This window comes from Desmodus rotundus, chromosome 2 (genome assembly GCF_022682495.2).
Source record: "Desmodus rotundus isolate HL8 chromosome 2, HLdesRot8A.1, whole genome shotgun sequence".
In the NCBI taxonomy this organism is placed as follows: Eukaryota; Metazoa; Chordata; class Mammalia; order Chiroptera; family Phyllostomidae; genus Desmodus; species Desmodus rotundus.
In genome coordinates, this window is record NC_071388.1 from 76,412,943 (window position 1) to 76,434,371 (window position 21,429).

General features: G+C 33.8%; 1 protein-coding gene across 2 annotated transcripts in view; it reads left to right on the forward strand.

The window, feature by feature from the left end:
- The window catches only part of EPHA6 (EPH receptor A6), an 876,611-nt gene that overhangs the window by 128,171 nt on the left and 727,011 nt on the right, over window positions 1–21,429 (forward strand). For both annotated transcript variants that reach the window (XM_053918286.1, XM_053918285.1), the window contains exon 3: window positions 5,442–6,105. In XM_053918286.1, coding sequence (XP_053774261.1) covers window positions 5,442–6,105 — 664 coding nt within the window. The remainder of the gene's footprint in view (window positions 1–5,441; window positions 6,106–21,429) is intronic.

Below are 21,429 nucleotides of genomic sequence, written 5' to 3' on the forward strand. Positions count from 1 at the left end.
CAGTTGTTTAATTTGGGAAAGTCTCGTTGATTACTTGTGATCACCTGTTCTTAGGTTTTGATTTCTTAAGCTTACAAGAATGTGCAGGAATTTACTAAAGCTTAGATTTCAGTTTGCTTTCATAGGCTCCCAGGGCATTAGAGCCATCTCAGACTAATGGCCTCCTCACTTAATGCTTCTGCAGAATAGAATATATCTGTTCTTACGGTTTGAGTAAGAAGAGCAGAGAATTTCTTCTGTCCTATGGTTATCTTGAGTCCTTTTTGAAGAGTGTATACATGCATTACATGTGATGAATAGAGAACTTTTGGTTAAACAAGAATCCCTTATCCTCCAAAAGGTTGCCAGGAAGAATGCCTCATGACCCATGTGGGTGTTTGTTCTAATAATGTAAATGTTGGATACAGTTCTTGGGGTGGTCTCTTGTTGACGGGTAGGGCTCTGGGATGATTTAGGGCAGGGGAAATAATTAGTTTGGTATGTGAGAGTTAGGAAGGTTATGATCGGGGCTATAGACTCAGGGTTGGTCGGTTTACATACGGAAGATATTCTCTAGGCCCAGAGCCCTTTGCTGTCTCTAAGAATTAGCTAGTTCTGGAAGGTACAGTCTGTCCCAGGCCAGCAAGTTGTCCAGAAAAACATATAAAATAAAACAGAAAATAAAGTTAGAAGGCCTGGTCTATGCTTCGCCAGGCAATTACTTTAGTGCTTAGGTATTAGATTTTTTGTATCAGTAATGTAAAACAGAAAATATGTGTCTTGCTTTTAATTGGACTGATGAGGACCAAAGGAATAAATATTTGTGAAAAAGCTTTGACAAGTATAAATTCAGTATGTAAATAGTTGCCCTCAGGAATCATTACATCTAAGGTGCCCTTGAAGCTTTTTTTAAAGAAAGAACCCTTTGTTGTATAACTAATTCTTGCTTAACCAAAACATCTCATTGAGCAGGAAAATTTTTCCATCCATCAGTTTGTAATTCTCCTACCCACTCCTTTATTCAAAGAAAGGGCTTATAAAATGTGAGACAGAAAAAGCTTCCTATTCTACTCATCCAGGCAATAAGAACAGATATAGTTGGCAAGATATTTTTCTCTGTGTGGCATGTATGATTTATTTTTGATTTACTGTGCTCTTTTCTACCTTAGGTATATTGGTAACTTTTTTATGTATTGGTATTTTATTTTAATACCTACATAAAATATGTTTTTTAATGAGCTCAAGAAGTCAGAGTATTTTGGGTTTAGTGCCTATTATGTAAAAGCATGGAGCTGACTGAATTACCAACTTTATAGCAGAATTAATGTCTGGTTTGATACATATTTCCATCATGTGATTTCTACAATTACCAGATTTATGTACATATAAATATTTCAGAGCAGGGAATAAATTATATGTTTGTTTTAAAGAGGGACAAAAACTTTTACCCACTGAATATATGTATGTTGTACAGGGTTAAAATGGCAAAAAATATATATGCTTATAAGTTAATGTTATGCATTAATTTTCTGTTTATTCTTCCCCCTCTGCCTTATTGAAGCTTAAAATTCTTCAAGGCTCAAGCCCTACCTCTTCACCAAACCTAAAACCACCACCATTCATAAGCATTGCTGTCCTTTGAACACTTACTAAGGCCAGGGCTACACTAGGATGAAAAGTATTTAGAAGGGTAACTATGTGAGTATCTTTGAGGTTATTGGATCATCCCTGACAATGAGTGTATATTCAAAATTCTTTTCACAGAAACTCACTGTTACTTCCAGAAAATACTCTCTGAATTTCAAGCAAGCAACTTACAAATGCAAATTTAAGATACAGATTATTTTTAAGGTTTTTTGTAGATAATATAAACCTTTTATTTGTGAAAACTGACAGTAGATCATTGAAAGTACTGAGTGTCCGAACAGTCTTGTAGACTGAAGAAAGTAGGCACTCTATGGGGAACTACACTACCTGACACTCAGCGAGCTTGATAAATGACTCTTACAGCCAATTAAAACGAGAAACTGCAAACAGAGTGCATTAAATAATTTTATTATAAATATCTAAATTATAATATCAAAAAACTAAACACTTATTCACTATAAAAATAGTTTATCATTTCCACTCAACTTTAATAGAAATGAGAACTACGATAATTAGCCTGTTTTCCCAAACAGGCTATAACGTTATCAGAATGATTTTTTATTGAAAATTACAAATATTGTTATAAATAAAATACAATTACATATAAATTTATATTATAGAATTATGCATTATTCTAGATAAATACTGATACTAACAATTTCAAGGTACTCAAACATTTTTATTCATTAATTAATTTATTTTTAAAAAATATTTTATTTATTTTTATAGAGAGGGGAAGGGAGGGAGAGAAACATCAATGTGTGGTTGCCTCTCAGTGTCCCCCACTGGGAACCTGGTCTGCAAACTAGGCATGTGCCCTGACTGGGAATTGAACTGGCAACTCTTTGGTTTGCAGTCTGGCACTCAATCCACTGAGCCACACCAGCCAGGGCAATTTTTTTTTTAAAAGATAAATAAGGTTTTTCTATTCAAATAAATGGCAGAATGCTTGTATGCAAACACGCAAAAGGAAGATATTATGGTGATTCAGCTCAGAATAAAAGCCAACATGCTTAAAATATAGGGAGTTTTTCTTTTTCAATGCATATTTCTATCATACTTTAATAGCTATCTATTCTATCATAAATGTACCATATTTATTTAACTGGTCACACTTTGGGGACATTTAAGTTGTTTCCAATGTTGACAATTAAAAATATTACTATACTAGATATCCTATGGTTAATCTTTGTACAACTTCAAGGATGCTTCTTTAGGACAAACTCCTAGAAATGATATTGCTGCATCAAAGAGAAATCAGATTTTTGCATCTATGTTCATGAAAGATAACAGTTTATAATCTTCTTTTCTCTAATATCTTTATCAAATTTTTATGTCAAGGTTATTCTGGCCTCATAAAATAAATTAGAAAGATCCTAGCTGGAAAACTCAGTTGGTTGGAATATTGTCTCATACACCAAAAGGTTACGGGTTCAATTCCCAATCAGAGCACATATTTGGGTTGCAGGTGTGATCCCAGTTGAGGCACATACTGGAAGCAACTGATGAATATTCCTCTCTCACATCAATGTTTCTCTCCTCCTCCCTCTCTCTCTAAAATCAATAAATATATCCTTGAGTAAGGATTTTTTTAAAGTAAAAATAAATTGGGAAGTTTTCCCTCCTCTGTGTTCTGAAAGAATTTGGGTATGATTATTTTTTCCTTCCTTAAGTATGTGGTAAAGTTCAACAGTAAAGACATCTAGCCTGGAGTTTTTTACTTTTTTAAATATATCTCATTAATTATGTTATTATTGTTGTCCCAATTTCCCCCCTTTGTCCCCCTCCACCCAGTATCCCCCTTTCCCTCCAGCAATCCCCACCTTTAGTTCATGTCCATGGGTCATATATATAAGTTCTTTGGCTCCTCCATTTCCTATACTGTTCCTAACATCCCCATGTCTATTTTGTACTCACCAATTTGTACTTTGATTCTAAATGATAGCCTTGCCTGGTAGAGTAGTCTAGATTGTAGGTCCTTGTTTATCATCACTTGGAATACTTCTTTCCAGTCCCTTCTAGCCTGCAAAGTTTCTTTTGAGAAATCAGCTAACAGTCCTATGGGAACTCCTTTGTAGGTAACTATCTGCTTTTTCTTGCTGCTTTTAAGATTTTCTCTTTGTCTTTAATCTTTGGTAGTTTAATGATGATGTATCTTGGTATGTTTCTCTTTGGGTCCATCTTGTTTGGAACTCTCTGTGCTTCCTGGATCAAATTAGGGAAGTTTTCTTCCACTATTTTTTTCAAATAAGTTTTCAGTTTCTTGCTCTTTCTTTTTTCCTTCTGGCACCCCTATGATTTGAATGAAGGTACATTTGAAGTTGTTCCAGATGCTCCTTACCCTGTCCTTTCTTTTTTTTTAATTCTTTTTTCTTCTTCTTGTTCTGATTGAGTGTTTTTTTCTTCCTTATGTTCCAAATCATTGTTTTGATTCTTGGCTTCATCCACTCTACTGTTGTTTCCCTGTAAATTGTTCTTTATTTCACTTGGTGTAACCTTCATCTCTGCCTGGATCTTTGTTATGCTGTTGCAATACCCAGTGAGTTCCTTGAGCATCCTAACAACCAGTGTTTTGAACTCTGCATCTGATAGATTGCTTATTTCCAGTTGTTTAGTTCTTTTTCTGGAGTTTTGTTCTGTTCTATCATTGGGGCCATATTTCTTTGTGTCCTCAGTTTGGCAGCCTCCCTGTGTTTGTTTCTATGTATTAGGTAGAGCTGCTTTGACTCCCTTCGTAGTGTGGCCTGTTGTAGAAAAGCACACACATAAGTTGAATGGAACAGAACCTTAGTTAATCACCAGGGTGGAGCAACCTGTGTGAACCAGGTTGATGGAGTCTCCAATATGGTGTCGCCACTCTGTGGCTCTGTGTGAGGGAAAGCTCAGAAAAGGGTTGATGCCACTACCTGGCCTTTGGCACTCACCCTGATGCCAGACCCTTCAGTTTCTCCCCATGTGCCACTGTTGCCCTTATAGCTGCTGCCCCAGTGCTGGGCCCAGAGGAAGTGAGTCTGCATAAGTCCCAAGTCCATTGTGGGCCCCTTAAGAGGAGACTCCTGAGAATCCCACAGTTTCTTCTTCTGCCCTAACTCCCAGTGGTTTTTACAGACAGAACTTACGGGCACTTATGTTCCTAGCACTGGAACCTGGGCTGCATTGTCTGATGTGGGGCTGGGATTCCTCACTCCTGAGATATCCCTCCTGATTTTTATCTACCACATGTGGTTTGGGACCACCAGCTCCACATCTCCATGTCTCTGTGTATCTCCGCATCTCCGCCCCCACCCCACCTGTCTGCATGAATGTGACTTTTTTAATTCCCTGGTTGTCGGGCTTCCATATAGCTTGATTTTCTGACATTTGGGATGATATTTGTTTCATAGTTTAGTTGTGATTTTTGCTGTGGTTGTGCGAGGAGGCAAGCTGTGTTTACCATCTTGACTCCCATTTTGCATTCTTACAGTGTACCAGGAACTATTTAAAGTGCTTTACAAACATTAACTAATTCATGCCTCACAACAACCTTATGAAACCAGGTACATTTTACATTTAAAAAAACAGAACTTAAATTTAGTAGCTCTTGGTCATGCATCTAATATATAGGAAATTAAGATTCACCAGGACAGCTGGTATGTCCAAAACCCATACTCCTAACCAAAGAGGTGTATTTTTGGGGGGAAAATCCTGCTGCATTTATTGCTTTGAATACCTTCATTCGCATATTTTTTGTTCATGTTCTTTTGCAAAAGTTGAAAATTTCTGTGTAACCACTGTAGTTCTATAAACATTTAATTGTTATTATTATTTTTTTGCAGTGGGATGCCATTACTGAAATGGATGAACATAATAGGCCCATTCACACATACCAGGTTTGCAATGTAATGGAACCTAACCAAAACAATTGGCTTCGTACAAACTGGATCTCCCGAGATGCAGCTCAGAAAATTTATGTGGAAATGAAGTTCACACTAAGGGATTGTAACAGCATCCCATGGGTCTCTGGGACTTGCAAAGAAACCTTTAATCTGTACTATGTGGAATCAGATGAGGCCCATGGAATTAAATTCAAGCCAAGCCAATATACAAAGATCGATACAATTGCTGCAGATGAAAGTTTTACCCAGATGGATTTGGGTGATCGTATCCTCAAACTCAATACTGAAATTCGTGAGGTGGGGCCTATAGAAAGGAAAGGATTTTATCTGGCTTTTCAAGACATTGGGGCTTGCATTGCCCTGGTCTCCGTCCGTGTTTTCTACAAGAAGTGCCCCTTCACCGTTCGCAACTTGGCCGTGTTTCCTGACACCATCCCAAGGGTGGACTCTTCCTCTTTGGTGGAAGTAAGGGGTGCTTGTGTGAAGAGCGCAGAAGAGCGTGACACTCCGAAACTGTACTGTGGAGCGGATGGGGATTGGCTGGTTCCTCTTGGAAGGTGCATCTGTAGCACCGGATATGAAGAAATCGAGGGTTCTTGCCATGGTAAGGAACATTCAAATAATTTATTACACATTTAAATGATTTTTGAAACTTTAGAACATTACCTTTCACATTGGTATCATAATATAATACCTAGAGTTTTCAAGATAAAAATTTTTCTTTATGCGAATTATTTTATGAAGGCTTATTAATCTAATAAATATATACATTTACAATTTTTACATATCCATGATAAAGATAATCTATATGAATTGTTTGGATTGAGGACTTATAGTCAAAACACAAATATATAAATACAATTATTCACTGGTAAATAGTAACAAAGTAGAGATATTTCCCTCTCAATAGTAAATAGAGATATTTCCCTCTCAATAATTATTTATAGGTTTGTTTTCTATAGCACTGTATTGACTTTATTGACTTTTTTCTATATTCATACTCATTAAAAGGGGTGGGAATAAAGAAAAACATACTTTTATGTACCTAAGGTTATGGATATTATATGTGAATATTTAAAGATTTTATATATTTATAAAACACTTGGTTTTTGAAAAGTTCACTAGAGCCTCCAATGATGATTAGTTTGGTCATTTGAAAAAAATTAATATTTGCATAAAAAGTATATTTTTGTGAAGTAGGAGTCAATTCCCTCCAATATTTAAAAATTAAAATATTTCATTGAAGTTTATCAATAGGTTGAATTCAAAAATTTTATTCACTCATAACAAGGATTTATATAATGAAACAAAAATAAGTTGCCCATGATCCTTTGGGGGAACTTTATAAAATATTTTATATTGGAAAATATTCTAAAGAAGAATACATATGTATGAGTAACTATTCAATGAGATTAAGAAGATAGTAAGAGCTTGGGATAAACATATTAGACGTGCTGTTCATGTAGTTTTACCTGTTTTAAAATTGGAGAAGCTGGGCATTAGTTGTTATAAATAAAGTTTTAAAGATATTTAAAGAATTATATAGTTTTATAATTCAGTGATTTATGTGATTAGCTATTACTAAATGTTGGTAATTTTTCATGCATTGACCACAGAATTACAGGGAGTGGTAATTGCTGATGGCTAGATGGCTTTTACTCAGTATGTTTGCTCTGTGTAGTTATGTTCTTATACACATGCCTTAAAACTCCTTCCATTGTTTGGCAAAGTTGATATTGAACAAATGATAATGATTATCAGCTTATCCAGAGCTACTCCTAGATTCATCTGCTTTTATGGCTTGTTACTTGATTATAATTTATTTGATTGCAGAAATATGAGTAGTTACAATGTGTGCTCTTGATACTTTGTTTCGTTTGCCCCTTTCCATCCTCTGATAATGTTTTTTATCTTTTATCCTATTGCTGTCTATCCACAAGTTATCTCACAACCAAATCTCTGACTCACATTTAATCTAAATGTCAGATTAATTGGAATTTATATGAATAAACTATACCTCAAGTAGTAATATGACACCATAGATATATATGATTTTCTTTTGTTTTAGTCTGCTCTGTTAGTCTGTTTAGTCTGCTCTGCTCTGAACAATTATATTATTTAAGTTACTGAAATTTAGGAATAACCTACTATCTGTAAATCACTTTGGTAGTTGGTAGAGAGAAATATTAAGTATATGTTTCAGTTATCTATTGCTATTGAGACAATACAACCCAACACTTATTAGTATAAAACCAAATGATTCATTATTTCTCAGGACTCAGCAGAGTAGTTCTTTGGCTTAATGAAGATTAAACAGAGGTCACTCTTGCAGCTGTTCCCAGCTGGGAGCCTGACTGGAGTTGTGATGTTTGAGATGACCTCTCATCTTCAAGGGCCTTTCTCTAGACGGCCTCTCATAATTTAAAAATCTAGTCCAAGTTTTGCTACAGTACAGTGGCTGGCTTTAAGAAATAGATTGTCACATGGCCAGGTACTCAGTTAGTAAATGAGGGGACTGCACAGGACAAATGCCTGGAAGTATGTTTACAGTGAGCTGCCCATGTGGTGGTATAGTGCAGTTCACTCTCCAGTTTCTCAGGATGAGCGTTTCTCCTTCATGCACGAAAACCCACACCCGCCCAAAGCTTTATCCCACATGGCATTGTGTGTAAGTCCAGAGAGCATCATTGAAGTCAATTCCAGGTGTGAATGAAGCTAAAGCTCGTCCTGACCTGGAGAACAGAGAACCAAAATGAAATTTATTGTTTCCCACACACACAACACACATGGGGCAGGGACAAGATAATTGGAAAAGAGTCTCCAATATCTAAAGGCAGGTATGCAGCAAACACTGTTTCATTGTGATTCGGAAATTCAAATACATGGTGTAAGGATCCCTTACTTTAGAGCAGGGAATGTTCTTTGATCAGAGCCCAGTTCTGCTCTCTAGGAACGGTTATCTGTGGCTCTTAGCTTCACCACTTTGCCCTCTGAGTCAATCCATTTATTGGAATTGCCCATGTGCTAGTTGCCACTTTCAACAGCTGAGAAATGTTCTTAATTTGATCCACAACATTATGAAGTGTTTTTTCTATCTTCCAAGTTATCACAGACAGTATGACCCTTTGTTATCTCCAATAGCAATTGTTTTGCTTCTCTTCCATCCTCCTATCCTCCACTCATTCCAGCTTTTACAATTGGTTTAGTACCAAAGCAAATTCCACATGGTTAGTTTCTTTGCTATAGCAGAACCCCTTGTCATATACAAATTATTTACTTACCATCTGGAAATACAAACTAGGCTTAGCTGTGTGGCCCTTCACTCTCCATATGGCTTTACTCATATGTAGAATATTTGAGGCCCTAAGGTTGCTTACTGTGTAAATTCTGATAATAATTCTAATGAGTTTCACTTTAGGAAATTATTCTAATTTTTCTTTCTTTCTGGGATAACTGTTAAATGTAGTTATTCACTATACCATTCAGAGGGCTTCACAATTTGACCTTATCCTATTCTGTTCTAATTTTTGCAAATTCTTTTCCTATATTATTATGCTTTTGGACAATCCAGGTATGTTTCATATCTCCTGCTTTTTTTAAATATCTTATCTCATTGCTTTTTGTTTCTTTATCCTTCTATAATGGAATTGTATTCATCCTTTAAAGTCTAGCATAAAATCATATAAGTGGGTCTTCACAAAGTTAATCCCCTCTCCTCTGTACTGTAATTTGTACTAATTATGTGTGTGTCTATCTCACCAGGACTGTCAGATGAAGAGTTGTATTTGAAAATCATGTGTGTAATGAGGGTACGATATTTATCGATGTGAGCGACCACGAGGCCATGACGACCAGGCGTTTCTGAGTAAAGACAGACAATATTGATATACCTGTGGTCTGCTTGGTTTCTTCTCATTCCTTGAAATAGGAGAGTTTTCTTCAGGAAGGGTCGTGGTGTTTTAGATTTAGAAAGCTTTAGAAAATATTTGTATTTCTTATTTTATGAGTCAGAAAGGTAAATTACCAAGAACAGAAAGTTATTCCCTGGGTCGCTTAGTAACTCATACTAGATCTAGGACTGAAGGCTTGATTTCTCTCAACCTGGTCTCTGTTTGTGTTCCTTTTGTGCTTTCCTTCCTTTCCCCTCCCTCACTCCTTCCTTTCTTTCTCCTTAATTTCCTCATTCCAAGCATTCATGCCCTTACCTTGATGCTTTCCTGCTTGCCAAGCAATAGAGAGGACCCCTAAGTTACGGATCATTAAAATTAGGCCCTTTGCCCTGTATTCATTTCCTGGAGTCTGATATGAACACTGCTAGAACAACATCTACACATCCACCCTGAAATTCAGGGTACTAAGAATGATGGAGATAGATCTATCTGAATCTTTGCTTTTAGAAATGATAAAGAGGAAAATTATCAGGTTTCAGGGGCTTTTATAATTTATTTGAATAGATTTGACAATCTTGGTCTGCTTTGTAACAAAAAAAATAAGCTGGTTTAAAATAGAGTAAATTTATATTTATTCAGACTATCAATATCAAATTAATGATACATGTTTGCATTGAAATAATTTATTATATTTAACCTTAATGGTTGTAATACTGAGCGTTTGAACATGTTATTTCCTTCTCTATAATATTGTTAAGGTATATCTATTTCAAATTTTACAATCACAAAAGAGAGAAACACTCTTATCCTTGCTGTAAATCAAGTTTAATTAGATATAAAAATTATATTAAACAGACATGCTAAAATTGAAAACCAAACACAATAATTTAGGTTATTCTATTATACATAGTAAACAGTATATTATTTTTTGCTCAAATCTCAACTTATTTTACATAGCTATTTTTACTTTATTGTATACTTTCATAATTAAAACTATCATACTTAGGCAGATTGATATTTCAGACTTAATTTTTATCTGAATTTACTTCACTAAGGCTTTGAATTAAAAAATAACATTGATTCATAAAGTATTAATCTATCAAATAGTCTTTCATTTCATATGTTTAATAACATTTTAACACTACGGGACAAATAATTAGAAGAAATAATTGGAAATAATTAACATGCAATATTGAATGTAATTTTTGTTTATTTGGGAGTGTTGAAGTGACATGAATCCCTAATAAACTAATCTTGGATAGTAACTTGGAATGAATTTGATTAAAGAAATGGCATCTATACTTAGAGATATTAGTTAAGGTTTGGGATTTTAGACCTAATAGCAAACTACATGTCAATATCTATACCTATCTATACCTATATACGTATAGGTATATCTATATGTACATCTATATCTGTCTATATATGTCAAGGATACATTCTTTAAGCCCCTAAGTATCACATGATACAGTTCAACAAAATAACATTTGGCTATGGAAGTTAAAGTTCTGAAACATTGAAAATTTTTAAAAACTTTTCCTCTTTCTAGGCATATGTTTGTATCTATTTCTTTTTTCCTCCAGTGCTGCTTTAAAATTCAGGGGGGAAAGATGGCGGCAATTCTGGGACCGTTGCATTATAGTTCACGGAGATGAATGGGGTATTCAGGGCCTTTGGTGACATTGCTATCAATTTGATCTCCTGAAGAGTGTTGTTATTTTAAGCTTTCCTGGTTCTGTCATCTGTTACAGTTAAGAAACATCTATTCTTTGTGTTTATGATCTTCTGTCTAATCATGTTATCAGAGATGATTGAGGAAGCAGTGAGCATTAAGAAATTTTGAGACACCAGAATTTGCTGGCTTTAAATAAGGAGCTGTAAGGATATGATGAAAACCTGAAAGGTGAAATTGGGATCAGAAAAAAAAGGGCAAACTTATTGGCCCAAATAGTATTTTCACTTTCTGAAGTTTTTTCGCAAACTAAATATGAACTCTTATAATAACCTTCAATTCCAAATAAAGCTGCTTTTTCATGAAACAATTCTAGGCTTTCATTCTGCTTGAAAAGAATATGAAATCAAGAGTCTTGGAGAAGTAGTCCACAAATAGAAAGTATTATTTCCAAGCAAAACAGAATAAAGTTAAATAATTATATTATTTTTGTCATTTTAGACATAGATTAAAACATAAACTGGTTTGAAATGATTATTTTTAATAATTTATTTTAACCAAATTTTAGCTTCTATTTTAGTTCCTATTTTATTCCCTGCTGGCTCGTGTGTTACAAATCATATTTCTATATAGGCGACACCTATTTTTTAAATCCTTTCTTAACACATATATTTATAAGAGGGGATAAAGTTTTTCAGCATTTCTGTTCTCTCTCCAAACATGACATACCATGACACCCACAAGAAATTGCTACCTTTCTTGTTAATATTCTTGGGAATATTGTCTAGAACTTTAATTTTCCCTAGATATACCAAGATATAGTAACAGTTTTTATATTTGATAAGTTTTCTATCATTATCTCATTTCTTCTGGGTTCAATATTTCATTTGCCGAAGTATATACTTTGGTAGCTCTTTGGCAAGGTTTTATAAGTGTTTAAGCTCTTTATATAGTAGATATCTAAAAATATATTTCTTTTTCTTCCCTCTTCAATGGTTGTTTCTTTGGGCATAGGATACTAGGTAACTATTATTTTCCTAAGCATTCTGAAAATATTTCCCAATTCATAATAATTTATTGTTAATAATATTCTTCTAACAGTCACATGTAATTACTTGGGAGATTATCTGTAGATTCCATATGTTGGATATTCAGTTACATTATGCTGTAACTGGCATGGATTTGTTTCTTTCCTATTTTGTATTCTGTGTTTTGAATTTGAGAAAGTGTGTATGTGTGTTGTTACATTTTTCTGTTTTCTGCTTCTAGAATAACTTAGATGTTTGTTGGAGACCTTCAATATTATCCTCTTTATCTCTGATATCTTAAAAAATATTTTAACCTCAGCACTAAATTTCACATTAATGAAAGGGGTAGAAGATAATATTCCAAGCAAATAATAGTCAAAAGAAAGTGGGTGAAGCCATGCTTATAGCAAACAAAACAGACTTCAAGCCAAGAAGGTAACCAGATGCAGATGGACACTATTTAACAGTAAAAGGTACAGTCCATCAAGAAGACATAACATTTATCTGTATTTATGTACCCAACATAGGAAAACAAAAATCTATAAAGCTACCATTAACAGCTCTAAAGGGAGAAATTGACAGCAATTCAATAATACTAGGGGACTTTAACACCCACTTACATCAATGGATAGGTCATACAGACATTAAGTTAACAAGGAAACAGTGGCCTTAAATGATATATTAAACCGTATGAACCTAATGAATATATACAGAACATTTCATCCAAAAGCAACAAAATACAAATGTGTATGGAACATATTCAAGATTACATTCTATGTTGGTAAAAAAAAAAGTCTCAAAAAAATTAACAAGATTGAAATCATATCAACTAACTTTTCTAAACACAACAGTATATAACAAGAAATAAACTGCAAGAAGAAAATTAGAAAAATCACACACATGGAGATTAAATAACATACCACTAACAACCGTTGAGTCAACATGGAAATCAAAGGAGAAATAAAAATACTTGGAGACAAGTGAAAATGGAAATACAGCCTGCCTCCATCTTTGGGATGCAGCTACAGCAGGGCTACGAGGGGAGTTTTTAGAAGCAACACAGGCCTACCTCATGAAACAAGATAAATCTTTAATAAACAATCTTACCTAACACCTAAAGAAATGATAAAAAAGAAGAATAAGCAAATCCCAAAGTGAGTAGAAGGAGGAAATGAATAAAAATCAAAGTATGAATAAGTGAAATAGAGAATAAAAAATACAATAGAAAAGATCAGTGAAACTAAGAGCTAGTTCTCTGAAAAGATAAGCAAAATTGGCAAACTTTTAGTTAGACTTGCTAAGAAAAAAAGAGAGAAGGCTCAAATCAGCAAAATCGGGCAAGAAAGAGAAGTTACAACAATACCACGGAAATACAAAGTATCATAAAAAAACTATGCTGTAGACAGCTATTCACTGACCAACAGATTATAAAATTTAGAGGAAAAATATAAGTTCTTAGAATGATACAAACTTTTAAGACTGATTCATAAAGTAAACAGAAAATATCAATAAACTGATCACCAGTAGGGAGATTGAAACATAATCAATAACCTCCCAAAAATACAAGTCCAGAGGGCTTTACTGTTAAATTCCACCAAATCTTAAAAGAAGGTAATAGCTTACCTTCTCAAAATCTTCCCCAAAAAATTAAGAATAAAAAATGCTTCCTAATTCATTTTATGAGGCTAACATTTACCCTGATACCTAAACCAGACAATAACAACACAGAAAAATGAATTGCAAGCTAATATCTCTGATGAACATAAATGCTAAAATTCTCAACAAAATATCAGCAATCTAAATACAACAATACATTAAAAGGATCAAACACCTTGGTCAAGCTGCATTGGTTCCAGAAGTGCAGAGATAGTTCAACATCCACAAATGAATCGATGTGATGCTCCATATTAACAAAATGAAGGATAAAACCTGCATGAATGTTTCAATAGATGCAGAAAAAGCATTTGACAGTATTCAGTATCCATTTATGATAAAATGCTCTCAATAAAATAAGTATAGAAGGAAAGTGTCTCAACAGAATAAAGGATATATATGAAATGCACAACTACTATCAGATTAATATATGAAAAACTAAAGGCCTTTTCTCTAAGATCAGGAACAAGGTAGGATGCCCCCTCTCATCACTATTTAGCATAGTATGGGAAATCCTAGATAAAGCAATCAAGCAAGAAATAGAAATAAAAAACATAAAAGTTGGGAAGGAAGAAGAAAGCTATTGCTATTTGCAGGTGATGTTATTTTATATATAGAAAACATAAAGATTCCAGTAAGAACTATTAGAAATAATAAACAAATACAGTAAAGTTGCATGGTACAATATAAATATATAAAAATCTGTTGTTTTTGTATACACTAAAAAAAAGTATCAAAAAGAAAGAATAAGATAACAACCCCATTTACAATCACCAAAAAAAAAAAAACTAGGAATATATTTAACTGAAGACCTCTACACTAAAAACTGTTAAATATTGTTGAAAGAAATTGAAGACACAAGGAATGGAAAGACATTCCATGCTCATGGATTGGAAGAATTAACATTTTTAAAACATTCATACTACACAAAGCAATCCACATATACAGTTCAATTCCTATCAAAATTCCAATGGTAATTTTCACAGATACAGAACAAAACATTTTCTAAATTTGTATGGGACTACAAAAGACTTTGAATAGCCAAAGAAATCCTGAAAAAAAAAAAAAGAACAAAGCCAGAGATATCACATGCTCTGATTTAAAAATATACTACAAAGCTATAGTAACCAAAACAGTATGGTATTGGCAGAAAAAAAAGACACACATATCAATGGAACAGAATTAACATCCCAGATATAAACCCACACATAATCTGAACAAATAATTTACAACAAAGGAGCTAAGAACACACAAAGGAGAAAGGAAAGTTTCTTTATCCAATAGATGGCATATGGATAAATGGACAGATGCATGCAAAAGAATGATCGTAGACAACTATCTTACACTATACACAAAAATTAACTCAAAATGGATTAAATACTTGAGTGTAATACCTGAAATCATAAAGTACATAGAAGAAAACAGTCAATAAACTCCTTGACATCAGTCATAGAGACATTTTTGTGGATTTGATTCCAATGGCAAAGAAACAAAAGGAAAAATAAACAAATAGGACTACAACAAGCTAAAAAGTTTCTGCAAAGCAAAGTGAATATCAAGAAAATAAAAAGACAACTACCATGTGAGAAAATATATGTACTTGCATTTCATACATCCAGTGAGGAGTTAATATCCAAAATATATAAAGAACTAACTCACCTCAACAACAACAAAAACCAACACAATTAAAAAATGGGCAGAGAATCTGAGTACACATTTTTTAAAGAAGACATACAGATTGCCGACACATTAAAAGATGTTCAACATCACTAATTATTAGGGAAATGCAAATCAAAACCACAAAATATATCACCTTACACCTCTCAGCACACATGCTTTTTAACCCAAAATGGCTGTCATCGGAAAGACAAGAAACAAGAGTTGGAGAAGATGTGGAGAAAAGGGAACCTGTGCACTCTTAGTGGGAATGTAAGTTGGTGCAGCCACTAAGGAAAACAGTGTGGAGATGTCCCAGAAAATTAAGAATGGAACTACCATATGATCCAACTATTTCACTTCTAGGTTTTTTTCAAAGAATACAAAAACACTATTTCAAAAAAATATATTTACTCCTATGTTTATTGCAGCATTATTTACAATAGCCAAGATAGGGAATGGGGAGACAACCTAAGACCCCATTGATGGGTGAATGAATAAAAAAACATGACATATGTCATGTTTTATATATATCATGTTATATATATTTATATAAATATATATTTGTATATGAATATATATTATATATCATATTTTATACATATAAAACACATAATGGAATATACTACTCAGCCATAAAAGATGAAATTTGTTAAGACATAGATAGAACTTGAGGGTATTCTGCTAAGTGAAATGACGGATGTAAAAAGGCAAATAGTATATTATTTTACTCATATGTGGAATATAAAACAAAAGTTAAGAGAAAACATGTGAGCAAACAAAGAACAAGAATAGAAACAAATCACAAAGGCAGACAACAGATCAGTAGCTACCAAAGGAAGGGGGTTAGAGAGAGAGTGAAAGGGGTAAAGGGAAGATTGAAACAAGAAAGGGGGTCGATTGGATGACGACAGATGGAAACTGGACTTTTGGAGGGGAGCACGGTGTAGTACGTACAGATGTTGAATTATAATTGCACACCTGAAACATATATAAAGTTATAAACCAATATTATCTCAATAAAATAAAAATAAAATAAAATAATCTGATATTAATATATTGACTATGTTTGAAAGCATTACTGTTGATTATGTACTATGGAATTGTACTTGCAGGCTACCTTGTTTTACATTTCTATCTTTTTTTTAATTTGGAGATTTTTTTATTGTTGTTTAGTTACAATTGTCCCCATTTCCTCCCATTACTCTCCCTGCCCTACCCACGCCCCCTGCTACAGTTAGTCCTCCCACCCCCTTGTCTTTGTCCTTGGGTCCTTTATACTTGTTCCTCATGACCCTTCCCCTTCTTTCCTCCTTTATTCCCCTCTACCCTGCCCTCTGGTCACTATCAGTTTGTTCTTTATTTCCATGTCTCTGGTTCTGTTTTGCTTGCTTGTTTGTTTTGTTGATTAGGTTCCAATTACAGGGGAGATCATATGGTATTTGTCTTTCACCACCTGGCTTATTTCACTTAGCATAATGCTCTCCAGTTCCATCCATGCTGTCATGAAGGGTAGGAGCTCCTTCTTTCTTTCTGCTGCTTAGTATTCCATTGTGTAAATGTACCACAGTTTTTTGATTCACTCACTTACTGATGGGCACTTATAAATTGTGCTACTATGAACATTGGGGTACATAGGTTCTTTTGAATTGGTGTTTCAGGATTATTAGGGTATAATCCTAGAAGTGGAATTACCGGCTCAAAAGGCAGTTCCATTTTTAGTTTTTAGAGGAAACTCCATACTGTTTTCCACAGTGGCTGCACCAGTCTGCATTCCCACCAACAGTGCACTAGGGTTCCCTTTTCTCTACAACCTCACCAGCACTTGTTGTTTCTTGATTTGTTTATGATGGCCATTGTGACTGGTGTGAAGTGGTATCTCATTGTGGTTTTAATTTGCATCTCCCTCATGGCTAGCAATGTTGATCATCCTTTCATAGGTCTTTGAGCCCTCTGTATGTCCTCCTTGGAGAAGTGTGTATTCAGGTCCTTTGCCCATTTTTTAATTAGATTGTCTTCCTGGTGTGGTGTTATGTGAGTTCTTTATATATTTTGGAGATCAAAACCTTGTCCAGGGTATTATTGGCAAATATGTTTTAAATTGGAGATTCTGTAGTTGCATAAAATATGCTCCTATAAGCCAAACTTAAAAGCCTTAATGAATTTATCAAAAAATTTACATTGGTATTCCTGGTTTACAGAATTTCCGGGGATTCAGGAATCCAGACTTCTTGCATTTAGTGAACCAACTATCTCTTAGAGATTTTGTGGTTTTCTGGGTCCATCTCAGAGATTGTAAAAGGAATTGGAGGAAATTCCCTAAGAAACATTTTCTTTCACATGTGAGTGGTGAGAACTGGTTCTGTGACAACATTAAGCTACAGACAGGGGTGGGTGGTTGTTAAATGTTGTTTCTGACTCTCCAGCAACAACTCTCTATCCTGGAAGAGGAAGCCCACATTTTTTGTAGATATTTATACAAAAGTCTGCCACTTCACCCACAACACATACAAAGTTACCCTCTTATATCTGATAATACAAAGTTTTTTCTACCAGGTTCAAACATGTCTTCTGATAACCCAAAAATTACATGATAAGATATCTATCCCTAACCCAAAATATGTTTAAAGCAATGGACAAAATAGATAGAGCACTCCTGATAAGAAAGCAGAATAATGGAAACAATGTGGCCATGAGTAAAAACCTCAAATGATCAGGACAATGTTTCAGTGGCATGCTCTTATTCATTGTTCTCAGTGGTCCCTGGCTCTACCTGCTAGCTTCTTTTATTGTCCTGGCAATTTCTGTAGTTATTTGTGGCCAAACAGCTTCCATACTTGTTTCATGCTCATCCATTTGGGGGGCTTAAGTATCATCTCATAGCTTCAGTCTCTTTTAGACCTGACTCATGATTTGCAGGCAATGAGATTTCCATGCTCTGTTTCTATCTTGTTCGTCAGTTTATTTTGTTCACAATTCTACAATGTCATCTGTATGTTATATTGTGTGTTTACCTCCACAAGTCAAGTCTCCTTCCATCACCATTTTCTCCCCTTTATCCTCTTCCACCTCCTCCTACCCCCCTACCCTTGGGCAATCACCATACTGTTGTCTGCGTCCAGGAATCTTTCTTTTTTTTTTCTTTGTCTAGCCATTTCACCCTTCTCACCCAACCCCTGACCCCTTCCCCTCTGACAGCTGTCAGTCTGTTCTCTGTATCCATGAGTCTGTCTCTACTTTATTAGTTTATTTTGTTCAGTAGATTCCACATATAAGTGAAATCATATGGTGCTTGTCTTCTCTGACTGGCTTATTTCACTTAGCATAATGTTCTCCAGGTCCATCTACACTGTCACAAGGGAAACAAAAGAAAATAAACAATTGGGACTTCATCAAAACACATCTTCTGAAAAGCTTTGTCATAGAAGTGAAATACAAATTTTGCATACAATCACCACACTTACAAAAATTATTTAATTTATAAAGGAAAAGCTTTTAGCATAAATGTTAATATTAAGCTATGTCCAATACAAATGGAATTTTTTTGATCAACAGATAAGCAGTATCAGTGTTCCATCAAACCAAATATGAATTGAGCTAATAATACTAAATTAAAGTTCAAAGAAAAGTTATTGCTACAAATTCTAACCCTATTTTCTTTCTATAGAAATAAATAGGAATCAATTATTTTGAGAGAGGTGTGATTATTTCCATGTAGCATCCACAAATTGCAAAAAAGAACTTTCAAGATAAACCTTCCACATAAATAGAATATAGTACATTGAACATATAATGGCAAAATTTTTACCAGAGAAGAAAACAACCTTATTTTAATTCTGTATAAATATAATATAAGAAAATATTGTTTTAGTAAATCTGTACATAATTCAGATTGAATCTTATTCTAAGCATCATAACAACTATAGATAGTAAAATTATGATGTTGCACATCTTAAAATGTGGGTATAATTTCATGTTGTAGGGTTTTCATTACATATGCAGAGCTAGCATTAGAAAAACAGAGGAGGGAATGACTATACACACCCATATGAACAGAAATGTATTGATTTTCATTTTTAGGATTTCACATATTTAATCTCTAATGAAGTATATTTCAAAGGACAACATACTTCTAAGAAAAATAGGCATCAAAAGAAAAAACAAAAGTTAAACTTGATTTAGAGAAAGGAGTGGGTAAAACAGGGGAGAAGAGAATTTCTGATATAAATGTCCTTTAACGTTTATTTTTTTAAGATGTCTTGCTATCTTTTGTGAGAAAGGAATTCTTGATTTCATTCATAATGACAGTTACTATGATGACCTGGGATGTCATGATAAACTCAAATACACATTATGATGCTATTGGGGGACATTCCTAATATTTTTGAGTCCTTTGAAATATTAACATAATAAGAATTAAAGAAATAACTGGTGTCCTCAATTAGGCACCTGGTCTTTTTATGAAGTAGTTTCTTTTCTTTACTTGAATTTTTTCTCTTTCAACATATAATACTAAACAATGAAAAATTTTAGTATTATAAATAGTTTCCCATTGTGATTCTGTATCTAAAATAAACTTTGTTAACCAGTTACTATTTTCAGTCTGAATTTAGAACAAACTGTTTTTAGAATAAGTTCCAGTAAATAAGCAATATAGTATTACTGAAAATGGTAATCTCAGTTTTACGGGGAATTATAGAGTATTGATAAATTTACAGAGATGAAGATTTTCAGTTGCCAGTTACTCTACACAAGGACTAGAAGGATGCAAGACTAAAATTGATGGGAACTTTGGGAGCAAAAATACATGCTGTGTTTTATCTTTTATAGTAAGCCAAGAAAAGGCATGATTTATTCCCATTACTTGACAGTATCAAAAGTGACTGCTATAAAAAGTCATGAAAACCACTTGAAAGATGCAAACCCTGTTCTGTTGGACAGAGATAACCAACCAACACCTTCGATATAATTCTTTATATAGAATCACTGTATTTTTGCCTTTTTCTTAAAATGACAAATACCCTCATTTCTTTTTTTAAATTTCTGTTCTTGTTTTGATGGATTATTTTTCACCCAACCACAATGAAAAATCCTATGTTTTTTATCTATATGTTGACCATATAGATAATAAATATTTAAATATTTATTAAATATTTTTAATAAAATTAACTAAAATGTTTAATTGGTAAAATTTTGAAATGGCAATAGCTATGGATTAGATGAGAACTTTTCTAAATGTTCTCTATTAATATACTAATTCATTATTACTAAAAGCATATTCTTTTTACAGTCTAATGGTAGGTAGATATATTCATATATATTTAGCAATCTTGCTAAATGGGAGCTAATTTTCATACATATGAAATACTATACTTAATTATGTAATTTTCACAATTATCCTATAAAATAAATAACATACATTACTTATATGTTTGTATTCATGATGGCTGCTATTTGCTTTCAAAATTTTTCTGGCATCTATTAAGTTGACCATAAAATTTATTTTTTAATTATATTTTATTGATTATGCTAGTACAGTAGTCCCAGCTTTTCCCCCTTTACCTCCCACTACCCAGCAGCCCCTCCTCCCTCAGGCAATCTCCACACTGTTGTTCATGTCCATGGGTCTCGTATATAAGTTTTTTGACTACTCCCTTTCCTATACTGTACATCCATCCCAATGACTGTTCTATAACTACCTATTTGTACTTCTTAATCCTCTCAATTCTTCACTCATTCCCCCACACCACCCTCCAGTCTGGCAACCATCAAAATGCTCTCTGTATCTGTGATTCTGTCTCTATTCTTCTTGTTTGCTTAGTTGGCTTTTTTAGATTCAAATGTTGATATATATGTATTTATTGCCATTTTATGGTTCATAGTTTTGATCCTCTACTTTTTCATAAATAAGTTGCTTTAACATTTCATATAATAATGTTTGGTGATGATGAACTCCTTTAGCTTTTTCTTGTCTGAGAAGCTCTTCATCTGTCCTTTGATTTTAAATATCTTTGCTAGGTAGAGCAATC